The sequence below is a fragment of the Mus musculus genome, chromosome 10, assembly GCF_000001635.26.
Source record: "Mus musculus strain C57BL/6J chromosome 10, GRCm38.p6 C57BL/6J".
In the NCBI taxonomy this organism is placed as follows: Eukaryota; Metazoa; Chordata; class Mammalia; order Rodentia; family Muridae; genus Mus; species Mus musculus.
Genome location: NC_000076.6, coordinates 62,920,632 through 62,946,981, shown reverse-complemented (window position 1 = coordinate 62,946,981; position 26,350 = coordinate 62,920,632). Strand labels below are relative to the sequence as shown.

The following is a 26,350-nucleotide window of genomic DNA, read 5'->3' as shown; positions in this document are numbered from 1 at the left end:
CTCCGCGCCGGGAAGCACAGCGCCGGACCGGAGGCGCTTTTCCGCCGTCTCCACTCCAGGACCGGATGCCTGCATGAACCTGCTGGGCTGCCGCGCAACTGCACGCGTCTCATAGCAATCCCCCGTCTCGGGCTTTTCAGAGCAGGAGAGCGGGAGATGCAGCTGAATTTCCACTACGAACCTGTCTTGTTGCAGGGATCTGATGCCTCCCACCCTCTGGCCTGGAAAGGCATCCTCATGCACATAGTGCATAGTACTCACAAACACACACACAAACAAAATAAATTTTTTAAAAAGTAAATCTAAGCCGGGCGTGGTGGCGCGCGCCTTTAATCCAAACACTTCAGAGGCAGAGGCAGGCGGATTTCTGAGTTCGAGGCCAGCCTTGGTCTACAGAGTGAGTTCCAGGACAGCCAGGGCTACACAGAGAAACCCTGTCTCAAAAAAACAAACAAACAAACAAAAAAAACCAAGCCATCAAAACAAGGATAAAAAATTACTTTTAATATCATATGGATTCTATAACAGACATAGAAGGCAATTTCTTATTTTAGAAAATATCTTCAGTTCTCTTTATTGATAATATAATTGCGATATTTATTTTATAGATTTAAATTACCTTAAGATTGAATGGAATAATTAGCTACAATGTAGTCCAGAAATTAAAATATACAAAAGAGTTTTATAAACAGACTTATCCCCACTCCTGGTACATTTACAAATCACATGATACATTTTTATTTTTAAAGTAAAGATTATAAAAATGAAACTAATTCATCCAATTTTTTCCAAGATGTGACAAGAAATATTTATATACATGAAAAAATGCAGAAATAACATTTGCAGCTTAATTTTAATGTTTTAAAAATCACATCAGTTCTACAAATAACTACCTCTAGAGAAGGCTTGATGCTTCTACTCCATGGGTCATGCTTACAACAAAAAGTGTTCTAAACACAATGATCAGAATTCTTATATTCTAAACAACCTTTTTAAAATGTAACAATCAAAATGTGGTTTATATTTACGCTTCGGACTATGACACACTAAAATTACATTACATGGAAGAACTTATATCTTGACATAATACCTCAGAAACATTGCTTCATCTAAATTGATGGTCCATTTACATTTCCTAGTACATACCAAGTTATTTTAGACAAGCATCTACAATGCTACTCTCCTTTTAAGGGCAAAGATATTTAATCTTTATCATAACTGCCTCTGGGAAACGCAGTGGCATGATAATCAAAGTTCATGGTAATAGCATTTGAACAAGACCTGGGACTTTCTTCATTTGTTGACAATCTCCTTTCAAATACAACAGTAATTTTATTGAGAAGGAAGGACAACTGGGGATATACCTCAGTGTACAGCTGACTTTCTGATGGGATCTCATCATGCCTGCCATGTACAACGTCCTGGACTCAATCCCCAAAGAGAGTTAGAAAGAAAGAGCGCAAGGAAGGAAGTGCTTCTCAAACCACTAGACGGAAAGGTGTCTTTTTACCCACTGGAGAGAATTCTGAGAAGAAACATAATAAGAACACTACTTTGTTGCTGGCTCTGTTTCACAGACCTTACATTTTCAGTTCTCATTCTGCTACAATAAAAGGAAGTCAGCTGATTTAAATAACATTACACAATGTTAGAAGGCTGGAGATGTAGTTCAGAGGTAGAGCGCTTATCTAGCAAGATAGGCAGAGAGACCCTGAGTTTACTCCCCAGAACAAGTAGAGAAGGGACAGAGTGGGAGGGGAAATAACGAGCGGGGTTAGCGGGCTGGGGTGTGGACCATTGGCAGTGTGCGATTACACAATCAGCATGCATGAATGTGATCCCCAGCACCATCCTAAGAAAGGAAGAGGCCAGTGACATAGCTCAGTGGCATGGCGCTGGCAGGCTGGGGATGTGGCCTAGTGGGTACATGTGCTTGGCATGCAAAGGCCCTGGGTTCGATTCCAGCCCCTCCCCCTCAGTAACCACAATTACAATGCAGAGTTTGGAAAGTATGGTAGGACTAAGGGCAATCTCTTGAACTCAAATGCGAACCTTCTTTTCCTTCCAAATAACACTTTACCCAAGATGGCTTTTCAAGGTGCTAAGGTATAACGTTTGCCATTAATAAATATGTTGGAGCAGGCATGGTGACCCATGCCTGGAATTTCAGTATGTGGGAGGCAGAGACAAGAGGATTGCCTCTCTACAAAGAGGAGGTCTCTCCACAGTGAGGTCCAAGCCAGCCAGGGCAACATACAGAGATCCCATCAAAAAGAAAAAAACAAATTATGCTAAGAATTTTTGATCTGTGATTTTAAAACTCAAAGAAATCAAGTATTAAAATACCAGTGGTTCCTGTATCAGGGCGAACGTCCCCTTCAAGTAATGTTTCCTTCACAATTAAGGTATCATCATATATATATGCATGCGCACACACACACACACACACACACACATCCTTCTGAGAATTTACTGAGGAAAATAACTACAAATCATGATTTTTTTTTCTTTCAGTTAAGGTGAAAAAATTGCTTCATCAGCTCATACGTTGTGAAAGCCACAGCTTGAGAGGGGATACAGCGGATGTAGTTCAGAGATAAGCCACGGTACAATCCTCTCCGAATCCCATGCTGTCCATAGACGTACTTCATGGTCTCCCGCATGGTACTGAAAGGCAGTGGAAAATGATATAGCAACCATCCAAAGGGGACAAGCCACCACAAGGTGACAAGACAACTCAAGAGCCCAGAACAGCTTCGTTTGTTTGGATGGTTCCTTCAGACAGAATGGTGCTCTGCAGCCTGGGCTAGCTTTGGACTATAATCTTCTGCCTCCCAAATGCTGGGCAAAGAGGGCTATGCCACCAGAACCAACCTAGAGTAGCATTTTTAAAGGAGGCTTAACTGGTTATGGTTGCTCAAGCTTACAATCTTAGCACTTCAGAAGCTAAAAGGAGTTTCAAGCCAACTTGAGCTACAGAGATAGAATTTGTATCAAATAAAACAATAAATATTTGCATATATAAATACACACATACAAACGAGTCCAGGTGGTGCATGCCTGTAAGTTTAGCACTTGGGAGACAGGAAAACCAGGCATTCAAGGCTAGCCTTTGCTAAAGTAAGTCAAATGTTTGAAAACTGGCCTAGAGAGTTGGCTCAGAAGTTAAGAGAACTTCTGAACTCAGGTTCCATTCCCAACACCCACATGGTGCTCTACAACCATCTATAACTCCAGTCTCAAGGGACCCAATACCCTCTTCTGGCTTCAGCAGGCACCAGGAATGGACATGGTGTGGACACACACGCAAGCAAAAGCAAAGTGGCCTGAATGCATTACATGAGACTTTGTATAAACTTCCATCTGGAATAGCTTTAGGAAGACAAAGGTGACACATAGCTAACATATCACAATGACAAAAAAAAAGTCACTCCAAAAGGCAAACATTCCACAGGCCTACATTCCCAGGCTCCTCAGGACCATGTGCTGAGTCTGTACCACGTCTAGGCTGTTAACTGACAGCACTAGCCCACAGTCACACTGATGGAAGCACTGGCTGTATGAACAGCCACTCTTTAAGCTTCCTTTACAGTGCAACTTTTCTGCAGCTGCTTGGTGCTGCAGGCCTCAAGCCTGGGGTTACCCGAGCTCTAAGGGGCACTGCTGGGAATGATGAGAGCTCCCAGGTGGGACCTGGCTGGGGGCAGCTGGGGAAGACTGTAGGACCCTACCCTCTTCTTTGCTTTCTCTTTCATTCCCTGCCCATGGATTGGGTCAGGGTGAGTTTCTCTGAGACAAGGTCTTGTGTAGCCCTGAAGGATGGTGCATGTTCAAGGCCAGATGTGTACTACATAGTGAGATCCTGTCTCAAATACCAACCAACCAAGAGGCCAGGTAAGAGGGCCACACCTTATCCCTGGCACTTAGTATTTGAGAAAGGAAGCTCACAACTTCAAGGTCATCCATATTGCATACAGAATTGGAAGCCAACCAGGGCTACATGAGATTCTGTCTTAAAAATAGACATTTAGGGCTGGTGAGATGGCTCAGTGGGTAAGAGCACCCAACCGCTCTTCCAAAGGTCCGGAGTTCAAATCCCAGCAACCACATGGTGGATCACAACCATCCATAACAAGATCTGACTCCCTCTTCTGAAGACAGCTACAGTGTACTTACATATAATAAATAAATAAATCTTAAAAAAAATTAAAGACCACTAGTTTTCTAAAGATTATGAACAGTTAAGACTTTAGAACACTTACAGGCACTTCTCAAACTCCGGCAGGACTGCCCCTAACTGCATTCTCCGTCGGGTCACATCAAATGGGTAGCTGAAGAAACAGAAGAATTAAAGACTTAAAAACAATCTCTCATTTTCTATCTGACAACCACTGAAACCAACATCTACTGAGCAGTCTGGGACTGGGCAGATGGAGGCAGGAGGATCTTAAGTTCAAAGCCATCCTCACCTACATAACAAGTTAGAGACTAGTTTTGACCACAGGAGACCCTGGGGGTTTTTTTGGGCTGGCAGAGATAAGAGAAAGAAAACAGGTTATAAGCTGTGAGAAAAGTCAGCTTTGAGGAAAGGGAGGTGACAGGGTAGCACTCCTGGTGCTAGGGACATGTCCTTGGCCACCTGGGAGGCTTTCTCTGAAAGGTCCTGCTGCTTTTTGTCTCTGCTGCCCGGCTCTCAGCCTGCTTTCTTATAGAACCCAGGACCACCAGCCCAGGGATGGCACCACCCACAATGGGCTGGGTCCTCTCCATTGATCACTAATCGAGAAAATGTCCTACAGCTGGATCTCACAGAGGCATTTTTCCCAACTGAGGCTTCTTCCTCTAATGACTCTAACTTGTATCAAGTTGACACACAAAACCGGTCAGTACACATCTGTAATGCAGGGGATCTGATACACTCTTCTGGCCTCTGAGAGAACTGTATTCATACATACATACATACATACATACATACATACATACATACATACATACATACATATAAAATCTATACAAAGGGGGAGTTTCTGAGTCAGCTATTGTATTTTTCCTTTAGTGAACCTTACCTTACAATGCTTCATATACTATCTGGAACACACACACTCACACACCACAATCCAAAAACACGTATACACACACGCATAACACACCACATATTACACACTCTCATACCACAATCCACATACACATACAACACATATCACATATTCACCCCACAGACCACACTCACACACACATTAAATGGCTCAAATGTCAGAAACTTCTTGTGGGCCAATTGACCAGAACAAATGAATGAAGCCCAGAAGTGATGGCTCACATTTTAATCCCAGCACATGGGAGACAATGGGAGGCAGATTTTTTTAACTTTGAGGCCAACCTGGTCCACAAATTGAGTTCCAAAATAGCCAGGTCTACACAGAGAGACCCTGTCTCAAAAAACAATACAAACAAATAAAACAAAACAAAACAAAAAACAAAAACAAAAAAAAAAACAACAAAGAAATGAATGCTTATATTTACGTGATTGTTTTTTCAAATGAATCCCTAAGAAAGTGGGAGGATCTGGACTAATGCAATCCACTATTGGCATGTCATTACCTATAATATGCTTATAATGAAGGTATGTCTGAAAAAAGGATTGAATTAATATTTATCAAAATGAAATGATATTTATAAGGGATTGTGCTCTTCAATGATGGATTAGAAGAGAATAGCATGATCACAATGTCAGACACGGCCAGAACCAGAGACTTAGGAACTGAAGTGGAGGCACTTACGATATCGTCTGTGCTATTGCTCCAGCAACACCACCACAGAGGAGGTTTATGTGAGTTTTCAAAACTAAGACATTGGGGTTGTCGGACGAAGGTCGGCCAAGCAGGGCAGGAGCATAGGAAAGCCCAACACTCTTCAAGGTACCAAAGGTAAAAAAGGAGACACCTGAAAAGCAGAATACGACTCAGCATGACATGAACTGAGAAAGAGATCTTCATTGCATGGTAACAAAATAATTAAAGGAAACAATTATGCATTTCCTAGTCTAAGACAATTGTTTTAAAATGTTTAATTAATACTATAAATACTAATTCAAAGACATAACCAGTTATCAAAAAACACTAGCATTAGTTTTCATATATTAATATATACTATGCACTGAAGGAGCAGAAGTAAAAACTATTTCAAATCATATAGAGTAGAATTAAAAAGTCTTCCAAGGTTTAAAATGAGTAAACTTTAAATTCGGGATGGGGAGGGGGTCTGAGACAATCTCACCACGTAACTCCAGCTGCTTGGAATCACTGTAGCCCCAGGAGCCCAAGCCTCTCAAGTGCTGAGATTAAAGAAGGCCTGTACCACCTAGCCCATAAATTCTATACACACGCACACTAGACAATAGACTGTGGTGGTTTGAATATGCTTGGCCCATGGAAAGTGACACCATTGGGAGGTGTGGCCTTGTTGGAGGAAGTGTGTAACCTTGTAGGTGGGTTTGAGAGTTTCAGGACTTAAGATCCCCACCCCTGGCTACCTACAGAAAACGGTCTCCTGGCTGCCTTTGAATCAAAGTGCAGAACTCTCATCTCCTTCTGAGAACCTGATCTACCTCCATACTACCGTGATGATAATGGGCTGCACCTCTGAAACAGTAAGCCAGCCCCAATTAAATGTTGTCTTTATGGGGTTGGGGATTTAGCTCAGTGGTAGAGCACTTGCCTAGCAAGCGCAAGGCTCTGGGTTCAGTCCTTAGCTCTGGGGAAAAAAAAATGTTGTCCTTATTAGAGTTTCCTTGGTCATGGTGTCTCTACACAGCAACAGAAACCCTAACTAAGATATAGATGTAATCAAAATATTTTTTAATTATAAAGTCATAAAAGCCAGGCTCACTGAAACACACTTGCCAGCCCAGAACTTGAGAGTCCCAAGCAAGATCAAAATTTCACGGTCATTCTCAGCGATACGGCAAGTTCAAGGCTAGACTAAGGTACATTAAACCTCAGTCTCAAAAATAAATACAAACTAGAAAACAGCTCCACAGCAAAAACAAGAAAATACAGTTTATGTCTCCAACATAAGGAACCTCAAAACCACACAATTGAATCAGCCACAACATGATTTCCTTTATGTGAAATGCAGACCTACAGAGATATAAAGATTAATGGCTGTTTAGACTTTACAGATGCAAGATGATGTCAATTTCGTTATGATGATGGCTGTGTATGTAAAATCAAGTAAAAGCCGATGACTTGGACACTTACAGGGACAAATTGTGCAGTGCTCTACTCATAACTCAATGAAGCTGTTACTGAATAACAACAGGAGGGCTGTTCCTGAAAGACACTTAGGGGCTAGAGAAACAGCTCGGCCTTAAGAGCTCTTGCAAAGGACATAGCACACACACGATGCCTTACAGCAGTCTGTAAGCCTCTTCTGGCCTCCAAGGGCAATGAACACATGCAGTGAACATACACATATACAGGCAAATCCCTCACACACATATAATAAAGATAAATGTTACAGGCGACAGTGTTCTAGCCAGCACAGCAGTCACAGCGATAACCCTAGCACTGGGATTCAAGGTTCTCAGCTATGGAATGAGGCCAGCTTGGGCTACAAGACGTATCTAAAAACAGAGAGTAATGAGAGCACTTCCTGCATATCACCAAGGCTGGCCCAAAACTCCCAGGCTGGGTCTCCTGCTTCACCTTCTCAAGCAGCTGGGAGTGCGAGTGTTTACCACTTTGCCCAAATGTCAAATGTAGATGAGGTGATCTTGAAATTCTGACCCTCTCACCTTGACCTCTCCAAAGCTAGGATTAAAGAAATGTACAAACATATATTTCTTCCTTTATTTTAGAATATGAGTGACACATGGATGCCTGGTGCCTGCAGAAGCACGAAGAGGCTGTCAACATCTGACCCAGAGTAAGAGATGGCTGTGAGCCACCAAGCAGGTGCTGGGAACTAAGCCCTGGTCTTCTGTAAGTGCTCTTAACTACTGAGCCATCTCTCCAGCCCCAAACCTGAATTCTTTTTTGTTTTTTTCCAAGACAGGGTTTCTCTGAGTAGTCCTGGATGTTCTGGAACTCACTGTGTAGACCAGGCTAGCCTCAAACTCAGAAAGCTCCACCTGCCTCTGCCTCCTGAGTACGGGGATTAAGGCATGTGCCACCATGCCTGGCTCAAAACTGGGTCCTTAACAACGTATGTGTTCATTAACAAGATGTTAACTGAGTCACATATTAACATAAATTTACATTTCTACTCAGTGTACATAAACAGCAAACTTTATATATAATGGGCTGAGTGACCATATTTGAATTATGATTCTTTCTTCATCATAAGTAAAAACCATTTCAGTCAGAGAGCAGCTTTTCATGTTGTCACTTTAAAAACACTGGTGGCGCCGGGGCCTAGCAAACACATAAGTGGATGCTCACAGTCAGCTATTGGATGGATCACAGGGCCCCCAATGGAGGAGCTAGAGAAAGTACCCAAGGAGCTAAAGGGATCTGCAACCCTATAGGTGGAACGACATTATGAACTAACCAGTACCCCGGAGCTCTTGACTCTAGCTGCATATGTATCAAAACATGGCCTAGTAAGCCATCACTGGAAAGAGAGGCCCATTGGACACGCAAACTTTATATGCCCCAGTACAGGGGAACACCAGGGCCAAAAAGTGGGAATGGGTGGGTAGGGGAGTGGGGGGGAGGGTATGGGGGACTTTTGGGATAGCATTGGAAATGTATTTGAGGAAAATACATAATAAAAAAATATATAATAATAAAAAAAAAACCACTGGTGGCATAAACACAAAGTAGGATGCTGACAAACTTCATTTTGATTTGCCTTGTACTGCTTCATGTCTGAGACGGGAGCTCGCTGTGTAGACCATGCTGGCTCCCAACTCAGAGCCCTGCCTGCCTCTGCCTCCAAGTGCTGGATGAAGGATATATAGCATCTGCCTGGCCCAGTTTGAATCATACCTGCATATGGAGCCATTCCTAATATAGTAGGCATCAGACCTCGGTAGAATCCAAGGAAACCACCTTCCTTTGAATGAAGGAAATAGAGGATTATAACATACTCATTATGATAAACGTCATCCAATAAAGGCACGATGCAATGGAAGCGACCCTAGGACTCATGTGAGATACAAACACCAGCTTCTCAGGGCTACTGCTGCCTTACCATTAATTAGTAACTCCCCTCCTCCCTCCTCCCTTCTCCCTCTTCCCTCCTCCCTCCTCTCTCCTCCCTCTCTCCTTTACTGTGGTACTGGGAATCAATCCAGATCTTTTGCAGGGTAGGCAAGTGTTCTACCACTGATCTACACCCCTAACCTAGTATCATTAATTCAGATGAAGGAAAAGGTAGCTATCTTCCACAGTTCCTTAGAACAGGGAGGCAGGCTGTATTTTTGGAAAGTGGGATGGAGTACCTTGGCATAGATTGTCTTGAAGGCATGGATGATCCCTGAATAGGTGTGCTCTCCTTTCACCTGGAAGGCCAGGCGCACCCTGACCACATCGAGAGGGTAAGTGCAGATAACCGCTGTCATGCCTGGAAAGAAGGAAACTGCAAACGTAAAAACTGTGACATGCACATGTGTACGCATACGCTCCATAGAGTAACATTCTTAGTATTATAAAAATGGTGAGACCTACTAAGAACAAAGGTGAAATTAAGGACTAAAGACTCAAACCATCCAATAGCAGTACCTAAGGAGGGTTAGGGGGTTTTTGTTGGGTTGTTGTTTGAGACAGGATCTCACTATGCAGCCTTGGCTTACCTAGAGCTCAGATATCCTATCCACCCATGAGTGTCTGCCCATAAGTGCTAGGTTTGAAGGTAGCACTCCTGGAAAGGGTCACTTCCTCTCAGTGTGAAATCCTGCTGTTGGCACCAAATGATGGAACTCAAACACATCATGGTTTGGTCTCATTGGATATGATATTAGAAGTAAAAATGGGGGGCTGATGAGATGGCTCAGCGGTTAAGAGCACCGACTGCTCTTCCAAAGGTCCTGAGTTCAAATCCCAGCAACCACATGGTGGCTCACAACCATCCGTAACAAAAATCTGATGCCCTCCTCTGGAGTGTCTGAAGATAGCTACAGTGAACACACATATGATAAATAAATAAAATAAAATAAATAAATAAATCTTTAAAAAAAAAAGTAAAAATGATTGTAGGTCAGGTGGCGGTGATGGCGCACGCCTTTAATCCAAGCATGGAGGCAGAGGCAGGCAGATTTCTAAGTTGGAGGCCAACCTGGTCTACAGAGAGAGTTCCAGGACAGCCAGGGCTACACAGAGAAACCCTGTCTTGAAAAAATGAAAACAGGGGCTGGAGAGATGGCTCAGCGGTTAAGAGCACTGACTGTTCTTCTGAAGGTCCTGAGTTCAAATCCCAGCAACCACATGGTGGCTCACAACCATCCGTAATGACATCTGACACCCTCTACTGGTGTGTCTGAGGACAGCTACAGTGTACTTACATATAAATAATAAATAAATATTTAAAAAAAAAAAAAAAGAAAAAATGAAAACAAAAAACAAAACCAGTCGGTGGTGTGGGAGGCCACGCAGTAAGAAGCCCTCCCCAGCACAGGGCCTGCCACTTGTCCCCAGTACAGGGCCTGCCATTTGTCCCCAGTACAGGGCCTGCCACTTGTCCAGCGGCCTGAGGTTGGGATTTATTTGACCCTACAGCCACCAGGGATGAGCTGATTCTCAGTTACTATGTCCTTAAATTCATCAACATGACATTTGGTGAAGTCCAACTTCTTGGACATGTGGATCTTCTGGCGGCCAGGGAACTTGAACTTGGCTCTATGAAGAGCCTCAATCACATGTTCCTTACTCTGCAGCTTGGCGCAAACGAACGTGATGTGAGCTGCCCAAAGTGAACCTGACTACTGTGTCCTGGGGCTTCCCAAAGAAACCGTGAGTAGCTGTTGGGAGCCTGCTGGCCCAGCACAGGACAACACCGTGTGGAAGCAGATGATATAGGAAGGGTAGAACTGCACTTGAACATGAACGTCACCTTCACAAAACTCTGTACCATGTACTTGGTACAAACATGGATGGCCTCTAGGACTTAGGAAAGCTGCTCTTATTCATCTGACATCAGAGCCCACAGAGAAAAAAATTCATCCACACTGGCCTTCTTCCACCCCAGGTCAAAGATGAAGATCGTAGCATCAGCAATACCAAGGCAGAGGGTAGACTCTGAGTGTGGCCTGTCCTTACAATTCACACAACACTGGATAGAGTCCCATACTGAAGTAAGGATCTTATGGTGTTTCACAGATTTCTGAGGTTTCACAGAGAGGAATGTATTCTATTTGTTTATACCCAGTTTAATAAGATAAGGTTCAAAACACACCACTACTTTCATTTTAGAATTTAGACTACTTTGTAATTAACTAAATAGAATAAAAATATAAATGGCCAGCTGTGTGTTGTGGCTTACTCACGCAACCCAGCATTTCAGAGGCTGAGACAGAAGAGTTGCTACAAGTTCCAGGCCACTATGAGCAACATAGTAAGTTCTAAACAACAAGAGCTACAGAGAAACCCTGTCTCAAAAAATAAAAACAATGGTCTGGAGAAATGGCTCAGCAGTTGAGAGCATTGGCTGCTCTACCAAAGGTCCTGAGTTCAATTCCCAGCAAACACATGGTGGCTCACAACCATTTGTAATGGGATCCGATGCCCTCTTCTGGTGTGTCTGAAGTGCACGCACACACACATACATACATACATACACACACACACACAATAAATCAATAAATCAATAAATTTTTTTGTTTTGTTTTGTTTTTTTGAGACAAGGTTTCTCTGTGTAGCCCTGGCTGTCCTGGAACTCAGTCTGTAGACCAGGCTGGCTCAAACTCGGAAATCTGCCTGCCTCTGCCTTCCAAGTGCTAGGATTAAAGGCATGCGCCACTATACCCAGCCCAAATAAATGTTTTTGAAAGAAAGAAAAAAAAAGAAAGAGAGAGAGAGAGAAAGAGAAAGAGAGAGAGAGAGAGAGAGAGAGAAGAAGGAAGGAAGGAAGAAAGAAAGAGAAAGAAAGAGGGAGAGGGAGGGGAGGGAGGGGGGAAGGAAGGAAGGAAGGAATGAATGAACGAATGAACGAATGAATGAATGAATGAACGAACCAACCAACCAACCAACCAACCAACCAACCAACCAACCAACCTCAGTGTTGAATTGCTTTCAGGGGCTTTGGTTTTGTGGTTGTTTTGCTGGTTGGTTGATACTTGGTAGAGTGCTTGTCAAGCATTCATGAGACAAAGTCTCTCTATTATGCAGTTCTGACTGTCTTAAAACTCTGATATGTAGACCAGGTTGGCCTCAAACTTACAGTGATCCTCCTGCCTCAGCCTCCCAAATGCTAGGATTAAAGAAGTGTTACACTACACCTGGCACCCTCAGTTTTTCATGAATATATGATTTCAACTTCCACAAACAATCCAGTTAAGTTTAATGTGTTTAGATTTGTTTTACTTCATGTGTATGAGTCTTGTATTTGGTTGTATGTCTACCACATACATGCCTAGTAGGTCTCTTGAAGCTAGAGTTATAAATGCTTGTGAACCATAATGTGGGTACTGGGAATAGAACCTGGGTCCTCTGCAAGAGCAACTGGTGCTGTTAACCACTAAGCCATCTCTCTATTCCTAAATTTAACACCTGCAATTCCATCACTGAGGTAAGCAGAAAGCTGGGGATTTCAAGGCCACTTTGTCTAAATAGCTAATTTGAGGCCAGCCTATGCTCTACGAGACCCTATTTCAAAAAACAAACAACAAAACCACACTGGGGATGTAGTTCACTTGGTAGAGTGTTTGTCAAGCACTCATGAAGCCCCAGATTCAATTCTCAGTATACATAAACTAGGCATGGCAGCAGTGGTGCACACTGAGGAATCAGCCTGTGGGGAGCAGAAGCAGGAGGACGGGAGGTTGAAAACCATCCTCAAGTACATAGCAAGTCCAAGGACACCTTAATACTCAAGACGATGTATGGAAACAAAACAAGGACCAGTTGTAATGCCTTATTATCAGTACTAGGGAGACAGAGGCCAGCCTGGGAGGGCTATCTAGTGAGATTCTGTCTCAAAACAGTCAGTCAGCTGGGGAGTGCGGCTCTGAAGTAGAGCATTTGCTTAGCATGGACCAGGCCTGACTTCAGCCCCCAGTATTGAAAGAAAGCTTATCTCTTAAAAATGTTTTCGGTGAGATGGCTCAGCAGGTAAGAGCACCCGACTGCTCTTCCGAAGGTCCAGAGTTCAAATCCCAGCAACCACATGGTGGCTCACAACCATCCCTAACAAGATCTGACTCCCTCTTCTGGTGTGTCTGAAGACAGCTACAGTGTACTTACATATAATAAATAAATAAATCTTTAAAAAAAAAAAAAAAATGTTTTCTTGCCAGGTGGTGGTGGTGCACACCTTTAATCCCAGTACTTGGGAGTCAGAGGCAGGCAGATCTCTGAGTTCGAGGCCAGCCTGGTCTACAGAGAGAGTTCCAGGACAGCCAGGGCTACACAGAGAAACTCTGTCTTAAAAAAAAAAAAAAAAAAGTTTTCTTAGCGTTTTGTTGGTTTGTTTGTTTGTTGTTTTAAACAGGGTCTTGCCCTACAGCTCATCCTGTCCTAACACTCTCTGTATGGACCCAAGATAATTCTGAACTAGTAATCAGTTCTCTAGAGGCTGGAGGGACGGCTCAGGGGTTAGAGCACTGACTGCTCTTCCAAAGGTCCTAAATTCAAATCCCAGCAACCACAGCAGCCATCCGATCTGATGCCCTCTTCTGGAAACAGCTATAGTGTACTTAGATATAATAATAAATAAATCTTTTAAAAAACAAAACAAAAAACAGTTCTCTAGCCTTGGTCTCCCAAGTGCTGGAAATTCAAGCACCTATAAGTACTGTACCCTCACACACACACACATACATGCATGCACACATGTGCATTTGCATGCAAATAAAAATAAATATTTAAACACAGGCCTACCAGGACTACATAGTAGCACTGTGTCTCAATAAAAAATAAATAAATATTTTTAAAAAATAAAAGGAAGTATTCTTAACTATTTAGCCATCTCTCTAGCCCACAAAGTAAGCACTTTGATATAAAGAAAACTTATTTATTACATATAAAATGTACCTACTCATCTTACCTGCCATGGATCCAGCCATTAATCTGTGCACATGACCAGAAACTCCCAGCTTTGTAGTAATGAACTAGAAACCAAGAACACTGAATTAAATGAGGGGCTGAGAAGACGGCTCAGAGGTTAAGGACATTTTCTGCTCTTGCAGACTTGGGTTCAGTTCCCAACACCCACATGGCAGCTCATGACTGTCCCTAACAGCAGTTCTAGGGGATACAGCACCCTCTTCTGGCTACCATAGGTACCAGACATGCACAGTACATACACACAGATACATATGAAAACAAACCATCCATATACATAAAATAAAATCCCAGCACTTGGAAGGCAGAGAGAGGTGGATCTCTGTGAGTTAAGGCTAACCTGGTCTATAGAGCAAGTTTCAGGACAGCCAGAGCTACAAAGAGAAAACCTGTCTCAAAAAAAAAGAAAAGGAAAAGGAAAAGAAAGAAAGAAAAGAAGAAGAAGAAAGGAAAAGAGAAGAGAAGAGAAGAGGAGAGGAGAGGAGAGGAGAGGAGAGGAGAGGAGAGGAGAGGAGAGAAGAGAAGAGAAGAGAAGAGAAGAGAAGAGAAGAGAAGAGAAGAGAAGAGAAGAGAAGGAATAGAATGAGTGTAGCAGGGAAGCTGCTGAAGCACTGCTGTGAAATAATAAACCTTTGTAACATGATTCCACTTACTGAATACCAAAGTCCCAAACTAGGGATGCAGTTCACTGGTAAAACATCTGTCTAGGGGGCTCAAGGCTCTGGGTTTGATCCTCAAAACAGCGAAATATGTATGCATGTATGTGTGCATAATTAAATAGTTATATAATATACATTTATTAAATATGATATACATTTATACTTTATGCAATTGAAAAATATAAATATGATAAATGAATATAAATGAATATAAAAGAAAAGCCACAGCGGTATTCTCAGAGAACTGGAGAACAAGTCTATTGAATGGGCTGGAGGGACAGCTCAGTGGGTGAAGCATGCTGGCTGCTGTTCCAGAGGATGTAGATTCTGTTTTGAGCACCCTCAGCAGCTAACCCCAGCTCCAGGGAGATCCAGTGCTGTCTTCTGGCCTCCACAGGCACCATACACACATACAAATATTTTTTAGTTTAAAAAGCATATTGAAATATTATAAATTTATCTTTTTAAAAAAAACTTCAATTGTTATTCATTTTATTTTGTGTGTGTGTGTGTGTGTATGTCTGTGTGAGTGGGTGTGCACAATCATGAAATCAGAGGACAACTTGAAGGCGTCAGCTATCGACCATGTAGATTCCAGGAACTGCACATAGGTCCTTAGGCTTGGCGGAAGCCACCCTTACCCTTTACCTACCTCACTGACCCTGTATCTATCTTTCTGGAAGGCACTTTTGAGCTGGCATGGTTATGTACACCTACAATTCCAGCACTTGAGAGGGAGAGGAGGCAAGACTAGGAGTCCAAAGTCAGCCTTGGCTATACAGTAACTTCTAGGCCAGCCTTACATAAAGTCCAGATCCATCTCAAAACAAACTAACAGGAAATGAGAAGACGCTCAGTTGGGAAAGTGCTTGCACAGAAGCATAGACGCTTGCACTGGATTCATAGCACCCAAGCTTAACTCTGAAGCTAAAACTGCTAGTGTGCACAGAATTGTAGGCTCAGTCCCCAGCGCTGGGGTAAAATTCCAATGGAGAGCATGCTAGCATACCCATGTAATCCCAGGGCAGAGAGAATCTATTGTGTACTCGATGGTTGCATCATTTGCCAATAAAATTCCTATGGCCTATAGAAAAGGGAAGAATGGAAGGTGGGACATCCGGTCAGCAGAAAGGATTCTAGCATACAGCCAGACAGGGCAAATGCCCAGGAACATGGAGGTCAAAACCATGGCAGCTGAGCAGAGGTAACCAGCCACATGGCAGGACATAGCTAGAATAAATGGATAATAACTTATGATCTAATTGGAGAACCAATCTAAGCTTATGGCCAAGGTGTTTCAAGATATTTTGAGTCTCAGAGTTATTCTAGTTGCTTGGGCCTAGGAGGAAAAAAATGCACTCACCATCCCTGTACTTGGGAGGCTGAGGCAGGAGGATCATTAGTTCAAACCTAGCCTGTGCTTAACATAAAGATGCTGTTTCAAACCACAAAAGATGCAAGGGACTGCAAGATGATACAGCAGAAAAGACATCTGCCACAAAGCCTGAGAACCTGAGCCCAAACACAGACCCCACAGGATGGGAGGATTTCTACAAGTGCTCTTTGACTTCCATGCACGCGCGTGCACACACATGTGCACACACACACACACAAATGTTTGGTATTAAACATAACATTCAAAGACATGGAAGAAAGAAAAACCCACGTACCGTTTTATAATGCTCGAAGGCCATGAACTGGATTGCACCGTAGGGAAAGATCCGAATCATCATTGCACCGTTTCCTTTATACAGTCCAAGATAGCCTTCCTTTTGGGGAACAGCACGCAGTGTGGAAAGTACCCCTATTCGTGGAATGAGTTTAGAAGAGTATTATAAAGGTAATGGAAACTAACTTCGAGGCATATACTCACACGTGTATCCGTCTTCACTGTTTCTGCTGTGTTCTTCTTTCAGTTTGTACGTACTTACTATTGTGTATGTGTTTGAGAGCGTGTGCACACTGGTATGCTCGTGTCACTGCACATGTACAGGACAGAGGACAACTTTGAGGAGAAGGTTCTCCTTCCATAGTCATATGGGTCCTGGGGATCAACTCATTAGGCTTATGTGGTAAGCACTTTACCCACAAAGCCATCTTGCTGGCCCATGTTTCCCCTTTTTCCTTTCTTTTTATGCTTCTTGTATATGTGTGAGTGTGTGTTTTGTGACAGGGTCTTACCATATAGCTCCAGCTGGCCTACAATCTCTAATTCACAGAGATCTGCCAGCTCCTGCCTCCTGAATACTAGACTAAAAACACTTGCCCCAGCTTCACCCCTATTTTGTTCTTTTTTCTAAGTGTAATCTCAACACAGGGGAGGCTAAGGGAGAAAGAACACATGTTCAAGGTCAGCCTGAGCTACTTGTAAATTTGAGACCCAACCTAAAGAACAGTGTCTTAATGTTCCCTCCTCCAATAAATGTGTTGAAATTCAATTTTTCATAAAAAAGATAGAGACTAATAAACCATCATTCTTAATGAAACATATTTAAGAAATTACATAATTTCAAGAGTGTTTTGGTTTTTCTAGAAAGGTCTATGACTGAGGCTGGCCTCAAATATCCTAGACAGCCAAGAATGACCTTGAAGCCTTGATCATCCTGCCTCTACCCGTCAAGCGCTGGTATGCATTATTAGTGTGCACCATCATGCCCAACCACAAATGGTATTTACTTTTTAACCATTTTTTAATTTTATTTATATATACAGCTGTTTTGCATATGTGTGTATGCATTATGTGAGTGCCAGATGCCCAAAGAGCTCAGAAGAGGGTATTGGACCCCGTGAACTAGATGCATGGTTGAACCACTGTGTGGGTGCTGGGAACTGAATCCAGGGCCCTACAAAAAGAACACATGCTTCCAACCTTCCACTGTAGCTGTCTTCAGACACCCCAGAAGAGGGCGTCAGATCTCATTACAGATGGTTGTGAGCGACCATGTGGTTGCTAGGAATTGAACTCGAGACCTCTCAAAGAGTAGTCAGTGCTCTTAACCTCTGAGCCATCTCTCTAGGCTGTTCCATTTGTTTTCATCTTTGGCTTTTTTGGCAAGTTGGCAAAATTTCAACCTAGCTTTTTGCCAACTTGACACAAGGTAATCATCTGAGAGGGGAGACCCTCAACTGAGAAAATGCCTCCATACTATAGGGCTGTAGGCAAGCAGGACTGTAGGGCATTTTCTTAACTAGTTATTGATGTGGAAGGAGGCCCAGCCCTTTGTGGGTGGGACCACCTCTGAGTTCTACAAGAAAGTGGTCCTGGGTTCTATAAAAAAGTACATTGAGAACTGGCCCCTGTTGGTGCACACCACCTCTAATCCCAGGACTCAGGAGGCAGAGAAGGGCAGATCTCTAAGATCCAAGCCAGCCTGGTCTACAGAGGACTGCCAGGGCTGCACAGAGAAACTCAGTCTTGGAAAACCAAAAAGAAAAGGGAAAGGAAAAGGGGGAACTGAGCAAGCTGTGAGGAGCAAGCTGTGTTCCTAGCTGGGAATCATCTCTGTGAAGCCGCAGTCCTCCGTGGCTGCTAGCCTGGTGCTCGGCTCTGCATCAGCTCCTTTGGTTCTGCCCTGTGTGAGGAGATCCTGTCTGCCTCGGTGATGAACTGGGATACAGAGGAGCAAGTGAAATAAACCCTTTCCTCCCCAGTGTGCTTTTGTTCATGGTGTTTATCACAGCAATAGAAACCCTGACTAAGACTGCATGTAGAACTCACCTAAATGTTTGTAATGACGGTTGTGAGCTTGTAATAAAACTTTCACTCGGTCCAGGGGGGCAACTGTGGTTTTGGCACAGCATCCAGCAATACCTAAAAGAAAATGGAAAGGTCAGAAAGAAACTGGAGAGCACCTCCTCCCAAAGGGAAATCATCACGGGTCCAGCCAGAACACCAGCTACACTTCAGTTGGGTCTCCATGGGGAGAAGTGCTTGGTAAAAGGTTCTGCACATCAATGGCCCTGTTTCCTGGAACTTACAGACAAGTTCTCAGTGTATCCAGCAATACAATACCCACTGCCGGAAGACTGGAGGGCAATTTACTCAACTGGGAAGTTTCATTTGAAACTCTCTTCTAAAAATATTTTCGGGGGCTGGCGAGATGGCTCAGTGGTAAAGAGCACCAGCTGCTCTTCTGAAGGTCCCGAGTTCAAATCCCAGCAACCACATGGTGGCTCACAACCATCCGTAACGAAATCTGATGCCCTCTTCTGGAGTATCTGAGGACAGCTACAGTGTACTTACATATAATAAATAAATAAATCTTTAAAAAAATATATTTTTATTAAAACATCAAAACAAGTGTTGCCTACAGAATCAATCATTCATTACAGTGCAGCAAGTATGCACCTGGTGCCTACTCTGTTGCATTGTCAGCAGGTATGCATGCAAGCAGAGACATGCTTACAGCACATTCCCATAGATGCCTGCCTGAGCCGTTAGCCTACCAACAAGGATGGCTCTAAAATGACTGAATAAAGGACATGGTGGCACACTTCAGCCTTCAGGAGGTTGAGACAAGAGAACTCTGAGTTCCTGTTGCTGCGGATACACAGTTCCACATCAGCTTGAGCTACAGAGTGAGATCAGGTCTCAAAAAATTAAATAATTATCACCCCATGCCTTTAATCCCAGCACTTGAGAGGCAGAGGCAAGCATGTCATCTGTGAGTTAGGGGCTAATCTACATAGTGAGTTCCAGGGCAACCAGGGCTACAGAACTATAGAGAAATCCAGGCTCAGAAAAACAAACTACAGGGGCTGGTGAGATGGCTCAGGGGGTAAGAGCACCCGACTGCTCTTCCAAAGGTCCAAAGTTCAAATCCCAGCAACCACATGGTGGCTCACAACCACCTGTAACAGAGATCTGATGCCCTCTTCTGGTGTGTCTGAAGACAGCTACAGTGTACTTACATATAATAAATAAATAAATCTTTAAAAAAAAAAAAAAAAGAAAAACAAACTACAGAAAGAAACAAGAGCTAGATAACACGGCTGTAGTGGCTTAACGTACTTGCCATCAATCCTCATGACCTGAGTTCCCTCCTGAGACCCATATTATGAAAAGAGTATACCAATTCCCACAAGTTACCCTCTGACCTGTGCACATGCCCCCCCTCCCACACACACACATACACCCAAAAATAAATGTAATTTAAGAAATTGTAGGAAGCCAGTTATGGTGGTGCATGCCTTTAATCCCGGCACTCAGGAGGTAGAGGCATGTGAGTTTGAGTCCCACCTGCTCTACACTCCAAGTTCAATACAGCCAAGGCAACATAGAAACCCTGGCTCAAGAAAAAAGGAAAGAGAGAGAGAAAAAGAGGGGAGAGGGAGAGGGAGAGGGAGAGGGAGAGGGAGAGGGAGAGGGAGAGGGAGAGGGAGAGGGAGAGGGAGAGGGAGAGGGAGAGGGAGAGGGAGAGGGAGAGGGAGAGAATTTTAGGCGCTTGAGAGGTAATTTCCAGTTAAGAACACTGATTGTTCTTCCAGAGGACCTGAGTTCAACTCCTAGCATCTACAAGCTGTCCATAACGATCTGTAACTCCAGTACCAGGGCATTCAATGCTCTTTTGGCATTCATTGGCACTACCTGTATATGGTGTGCAGACATACATACAAAAACACCCGGGCTGGTGAGATGGCTCAGTAGGTAAGAGCACCCGACTGCTCTTCTGAAGGTCAGGAGTTCAAATCCCAGCAACCACATGGTGGCTCACAACCATCCGTAACGAGATCTGACTCCCTCTTCTGGAGTGTCTGAGGACAGCTACAGTGTACTTACAAATAATAAATAAATAAATCTTTAAAAAAAAAAAAAAAAAAAAACACCCAGCACAAAAATAAAAATGAGCGCTGGTGAGATGGCTCAGTGGGTAAGAGCACCCGACTGCTCTTCTGAAGGTCCAGAGTTCAAATCCCAGCAAGCACATGGTGGCTCACAACCATCCGTAACAAGATCTGACTCCTTCTTCTGGAGTGTCTGAAGACAGCTACAGTGTACTTACATATAATAAATAATGAAATCTAAAAAAAAAAAAAAATAAAATAAAAATGAAGGAAAAAATATTTAATTTAAGCACACACACACATAAGAAGGCATAGGTACACTCCTATAATCCCAGCACTTGGGGGGCAGAAGCAGGAAATCTGCCTTAGATACATGCCAAGTTAGAAGCCAGCCTAGACTACATGAGAGCCTGTGTCAAAACCCTACCTACCACTTCTCTCTAATTTGGTAATGGAAGAAATAGGTTCAATATTGTACAATCCATATACTCTTTCTGCTTGTTAGTACATGACAGGGCCTTGCTATGTGCCACATAATGGTCTTGAAATCATGCTTCTCCTATCTCAGTCTCTCTATTAGTAGGATTGTTTATTTGATGTTTTTACAATATACTATGGTTTTCAGAACAGCTTACATATTTCAAAATTATTTATACAGCCAAAAGAAATGTAAACAATTAATTTGGGAGGTGGCTTGTAAAAGAACAGCACAGAGTGAGACTGAAGGCTTTGCTTGATATTTATAATTATTGTATCAATTTTGAATAAGAGGACTTTAACTTATAAAGTTAAAGTCAGAACTCTTAGTCTGAGATGAATGCTTCTCAAAATCATCACAGCCAATGAACCAGAATCTTACCCTCACCTAACAACTGTGCCACCCTCCAAGCAGAACCATTGTTCATTGAAGCAGCTGATGAATGACTTCATGGATAGACCATCTTAATACACACACCATTTCTTAAATGAATGTAACCTGTTCCCTGCTGGCTGAGAATGACGACAATCACTCAAGTCAAATAACTTTGACTGTAGCAAGAAATCTGTATCCAAAAATCGTGCCTACAATTCACTCCTTGGCGCAGCAGAACTGTCAACTCTTAGCTTTTCTACTATGGAGGTAAAATCCTTTGGTGATATGAGACATTCAAGTACAGCCTTATTACAATGAACTCCAATGTCCAAAAACTGTTCTTATTTTGTGTTTGTACCACAGAAAAAGTCAAGATTTTAAACTCGGGCTGGTGAGATGGCTCAGTGGGTAAGAGCACCCGACTGCTCTTCCAAAGGTCCGGAGTTCAAATCCCAGCAACCACATGGTGGCTCACAACCATCCATAACAAGATCTGATGCCCTCTTCTGGAGTGTCTGAAGACAGCTACAGTGTACTTACATATAATAAATAAATAAATAAATCTTTAAAAAAAAAAAAAAAAAAAAAAGATTTTAAACTCTACTAAAAACAAAACAAAACAAAACAAAACAAACAAGCAAAAAGACTTTACCTATTTATGTTCATTAAAAAAACTAATAGTGCCAGGCGTGGTGGCACACACCTTTAATCCCGGCACTCGGGAAGCAGAGGCATGCAGATTTCTGAGTTCAAGGCCAGCCTGGTCTACAGAGTGAGTTCCAGGACAGCCAGGGCTACACAGAGAAACCCTGTCTCGAAACAAACAAACAAACAAACAAACAAACAAACAAACAAAGACAAACCAACTGCCAAGAGTTAAAGGCCATTCTAAACTAAATAGTTAAGTTCCAGGCCAGCCAGGGCTACCCAGAGGGATCCCAGGCTAAGGGAAAAAAAAAAAGAAGAAAAGAAAAAAATTGAGTGTTCACTTTGTAGTAAGCACTAGGCTGAGATTTGACTGTAGACACTGTGCCAAGATTGCTACACTCTCATTTAACCCTTTCAGTACTGGAACATCACAGAGTCTGATGGCATAGACATGTGATCCTACCTACTGGAACGGCTGCACAAGGATCCTCCTGAGCTTAGAGCTTGCCTGTGCTACAGGGCAAGTGCAAGGCTGCCACGGGCAACTTAGTGAACCTGAACCTGAGCAAAGGGCTGGGAGCACGAGCTGCTCCTGCAGAGGTCATGGCATATGGTGGCTCACAACCACCTGTAATTCTAGTTCCATGGGATTGGGCAACCTCTTCTGTCTGTGCACACAAGGACTGCACAGGGTGCACACACGCACATACATACATGCACACAGAGAAAACGCACATAATAACTAAGGAAGCAATTATTTTTTTAAAAAGGAAAGAGGAGGGCTGGAGAGATGGCTCAGCGATTAAAAGGACTGACTGCTCTTCCAAAGGTCCTGAGTTGAATTCCCAGCAACAGCATGATGGCTCACAACCATCTGTACAGCCACATTGTACTCAAATACATAAGATAAATAAATAAATAAATCTTAAAAAAAAAAAAAGGAAAAAGGAGCAGCAGCAGGAGGAGGAGGAGCAGCATCGCAGGGTGTGGTGGACACATCTGAGACACTGTGCCAAGATTGTCTGAGACGTGGCCCTAGGAAAGCAGAGGCGGGGGTCTGAGGAATTCAGTCACTTTCAGCTAAATACTAAGTTGGAGGCCACCCTACCATATATGAGATTCTGTCTTAACAAACTCTAGTCAGACATAGTGGCACACATTTTTAATCTCAGCACTCGGGAGTCAGAGGCAAGCAGATCTCTGAGCTTGAGGCCATCTTATTGGGAGTATAATTATTTTCTTCTGCAGATTAAAAAAAATTTTTTTTGTTTTGTTTTTGTTTTTTGTTTTTTGTTTTTTGTCTTTTGAGATAGGGTTCCTTCTTCCTGGGGATCTGGTGATGCAATGGCTGCCAAGAACAAAATCCTTGGCAGTGTAAGCAATCTGTTGTACGTCTCGGTTCCTCTTAGAGGCCTTCAAAATAGTTTTCTGATGGATACTGGTATCTCTGATCTCAATGCTGACCCCAACCTAAGATCCAAAAAAATATTCAAAGTACCTCTGGGAAGCCAGGGCAGTATGGGAAGGGTTCATGTAGAGGTTTGAATGAGAATGGCCCCTATCTTGGATTTACTGCTGTAAACAGACACCATGACCAAAGCAACTCCAAGAACAATATTTAATTGGGGCTGCTTATAGGTTCAGAGGTTCAGTCCATTATCATCAAGGTGGGAACATGTCAGCATGGTGTAGGAGGAACTGAGTGTTCTACATCTTCATCTGAAGGCTGCGAGGAGAATACTGATTTCCAGGCAGCTAGGATGAGGGTCTTATATATAGTCCATGCCCACAGTGACACATCTACTCCAACAAGGCCACCACAAGTACTCCAACATGGCCACACCTAATAGTGCCACTCCTTGGTCTGAGCATACACAAACCATCATAGTTCCCAAAGTCTCATATTCTTAAATACTCAGTCCCTGTGCCGGGCAGTGGTGGCGCATGCCTTTAATCTCAGAACTTGGGAGGCAGAGGCAGGAAAAACCAAAAAATAAAATTAAATAAACAAATAAATACTGGTCCCTGGCTGGTGGAAATGTTGTAAAGGATTGGGAGGTGTGGCCTTGTTGGAGAAGGTAGGTCACTAGGAGTAGGCTTTGAGGTTCAAAAGACTCCCATCATGGCCAGTGTATATATACACACACACACACACTCACACACACATTGTGTACACATTGGTTTTTCAAGACAGAATTTCTCTGTGTAGCTCTGGCCATCCTGGAACTCATGCTGTAGACCAGACTGGCCTGGAGCTAATTCTGCCTGCCTCTGCCTCCCGAGTGCTAGGACTAAGTAACAAATGTCTTTTTAATCTGAGAAGAAAATAATTACATTCCCAAAACAGCTGCAAGCTATGACCCTATCTTTCCATAAGACCTCATGATGTGTATTTTTTTTATTGCCAGTCATAAATAATTAACTGAGCCGGGTGTGGTGGCGCATGCCTTTAATCCCAGCACTCGGGAGGCAGAGGCAGGCGGATTTCTGAGTTCGAGGCCAGTCTAGTCTACAAAGTGAGTTCCAGAACAGCCAAGGCTACACAGAAAAACCCTGTCTGGGAAAAAAAAAAAAAAAAGAAAAGAAAAACCACATAAATAATTACCTGATGACAACTCAAATAATCAATCATTGTGGGGAGGGAGAGGTTAAGAGATACAAACTTACAAACACCTGCTTACTGAAAGGGAGAGGAACCCTGGCACATGCAAGCCATCTGGTAGAGTAAGCACAAAGCACAGTGCTTCTTTTCAAGCAGTTACAAGCTTGTTTACCACGATTCCTGGAACCAGTTTTGGTTGTAGGCAGTTTTCTTTTTTTGTTTTTTGATTTTCCGAGACAGGGTTTCTTTGTGTAGCCCTGGCTGTCCAGGAACTCACTCTATAGACCAGACTGGTCTACAGCATGGACTACAGATTTGTTGTTCTTCTCAAGCCCCTCCCACTTTTGTCCATCAGTTTACCATCATCTATCTACAAGATTAACCAAAACAACAAAGCCAGGGATCTTTGCTATCACCTCCATCTATCTTCTATCGCATGACAAGGTCTGCGGGCCTGCTTCTCCAACTGTTTGGTTTTTGTTTTTTGATTTTTTTTTTTTTTTCGAGACAGGGTTTCTCTGTGTAGCCCTGGCTGTCCTGAACTCACTCAGACCAGGCTGGCCTCGAACTCAGAAATCTGCTTGCCTCCCAAGTGCTGGGATTAAAGGCGTGCACCACCACCACCGCTGGGCGGTTGTAGGCAATTTTGCACAATATCCTTAGTCATTTTATTTTGTTTTTGAGACAGGGTATCACTTTGTATTCCTTGCTTGCCCAGAACTTGCTATGAAGACCTGGTTGACCTCAAACTCAAGATCTGCCGACCTTTGCATCTGCCTGGTGCTGCGATTTAAGGCACATTCCACCATGTCCAGCTCATATCCTAGTCTATTTTTCAAAGTTAGCCTCTAGAGACGGACTGTGCGACATGTGCCTGTAATTCCAGCACTTGGGATGCAGAGGCAGGAGAATCGGGAGTTCAAAGCCAGCGTCAACTACATAAGGCTCTTGAGGTGGGGGGGCGGGGGGGAATACATTAAATATTCTCAAATCATTATCCGCACGCGCGCGCACACTCACGCGAAGGGGACGCGAGCCCAAGCTGGCCTCCACCTCCAAAACTTATTTTCCTTTCAAGCAAACAGCAAAACCCAATCCTACACTGTCACACGTGTTGTTTGTAACAGAAAGGGGTGGTCCCCACCATGTCCCACCTAAAGGATCCTGTTTTCAACCTTAAGAAATAGGTGCTTGGTTCAGCGGAGGGATTAGCCCCGGCTGCAGGGGCTGACGTGAAGGCCCGGCTGGGTGCTGCAGCAGGAGAAGCTCGGGACTGTCTGATCGGCCCGCGGACCGGCTTCAACACCCAGCCCCGGGGTCCGGGCGGCGGATACTGACCTCCGGCCAAGAAGGAACGCAGCCAGTAGAAGTCTCGGCGTGAGGTCGGGCCCCCGCTCCCAGCCGCCTGCGGCACCGCGGGTGCAGGCTCGGCCGCCGCCAGGGCCGCCGCAGCCACCAGGGCCGCCATCGGGACCTGCGCCACGTCCCGAGCCTCCGCTGCCAACTTACAAAACACTGGGCAGCACCATGGCTGGAGCCGGCTCTGACAGGAGCCCAGCCGCCGCGCGGGCGGGGCCAGATGATGCCC

At 43.6% G+C, this 26,350-nt stretch overlaps 1 protein-coding gene, 1 non-coding gene and 1 pseudogene across 3 annotated transcripts; 1 reads left to right on the top strand and 2 right to left on the bottom strand.

The window, feature by feature from the left end:
* Positions 1 to 487: 487 nt before the first annotated feature.
* Positions 488 to 26,350, bottom strand: Slc25a16 (solute carrier family 25 (mitochondrial carrier, Graves disease autoantigen), member 16). Of its 2 annotated transcripts, NM_175194.2 has the most exons (9): positions 26,101 to 26,349; positions 18,594 to 18,686; positions 16,546 to 16,679; positions 14,200 to 14,263; positions 9,443 to 9,564; positions 8,988 to 9,054; positions 5,778 to 5,940; positions 4,263 to 4,331; positions 488 to 2,667 (listed from the first exon to the last, which is right to left on the bottom strand). In NM_175194.2, exons 1-9 carry the CDS (start codon positions 26,228 to 26,230, stop codon positions 2,511 to 2,513), a joined length of 999 nt encoding a protein of 332 aa, NP_780403.1. In that variant the 5' UTR covers positions 26,231 to 26,349; the 3' UTR covers positions 488 to 2,510. The 2 variants fall into 2 exon arrangements, with proteins under 2 accessions (NP_780403.1, XP_030101165.1); XM_030245305.1 differs by lacking the exon at positions 14,200 to 14,263 and having other exon boundaries at positions 546 to 2,667; positions 26,101 to 26,350.
* Gm16128 (predicted gene 16128) lies at positions 10,659 to 11,232 on the bottom strand (annotated as a pseudogene).
* On the top strand, positions 23,458 to 23,586 carry Gm25862. Its single transcript, XR_003949076.1, has one exon. It is a non-coding gene; the product is annotated as a small nucleolar RNA SNORA70 (small nucleolar RNA).

Bases quoted from the DNA above. Each gene is read 5' to 3' on its own strand.
- Slc25a16 (NM_175194.2), bottom strand. From the start codon at position 26,230: ATGGCGGCCCTGGTGGCTGCGGCGGCCCTGGCGGCGGCCGAGCCTGCA. The intron at 16,680-18,593 runs GTGAGTTCTACA...TTCCACGAATAG, and splicing joins CCGTCATTACAAACATTTAG to GGGTACTTTCCACACTGCGT. The intron at 14,264-16,545 runs GTACGTGGGTTT...CTTGGTTTCTAG, and splicing joins CCTTCGAGCATTATAAAACG to TTCATTACTACAAAGCTGGG.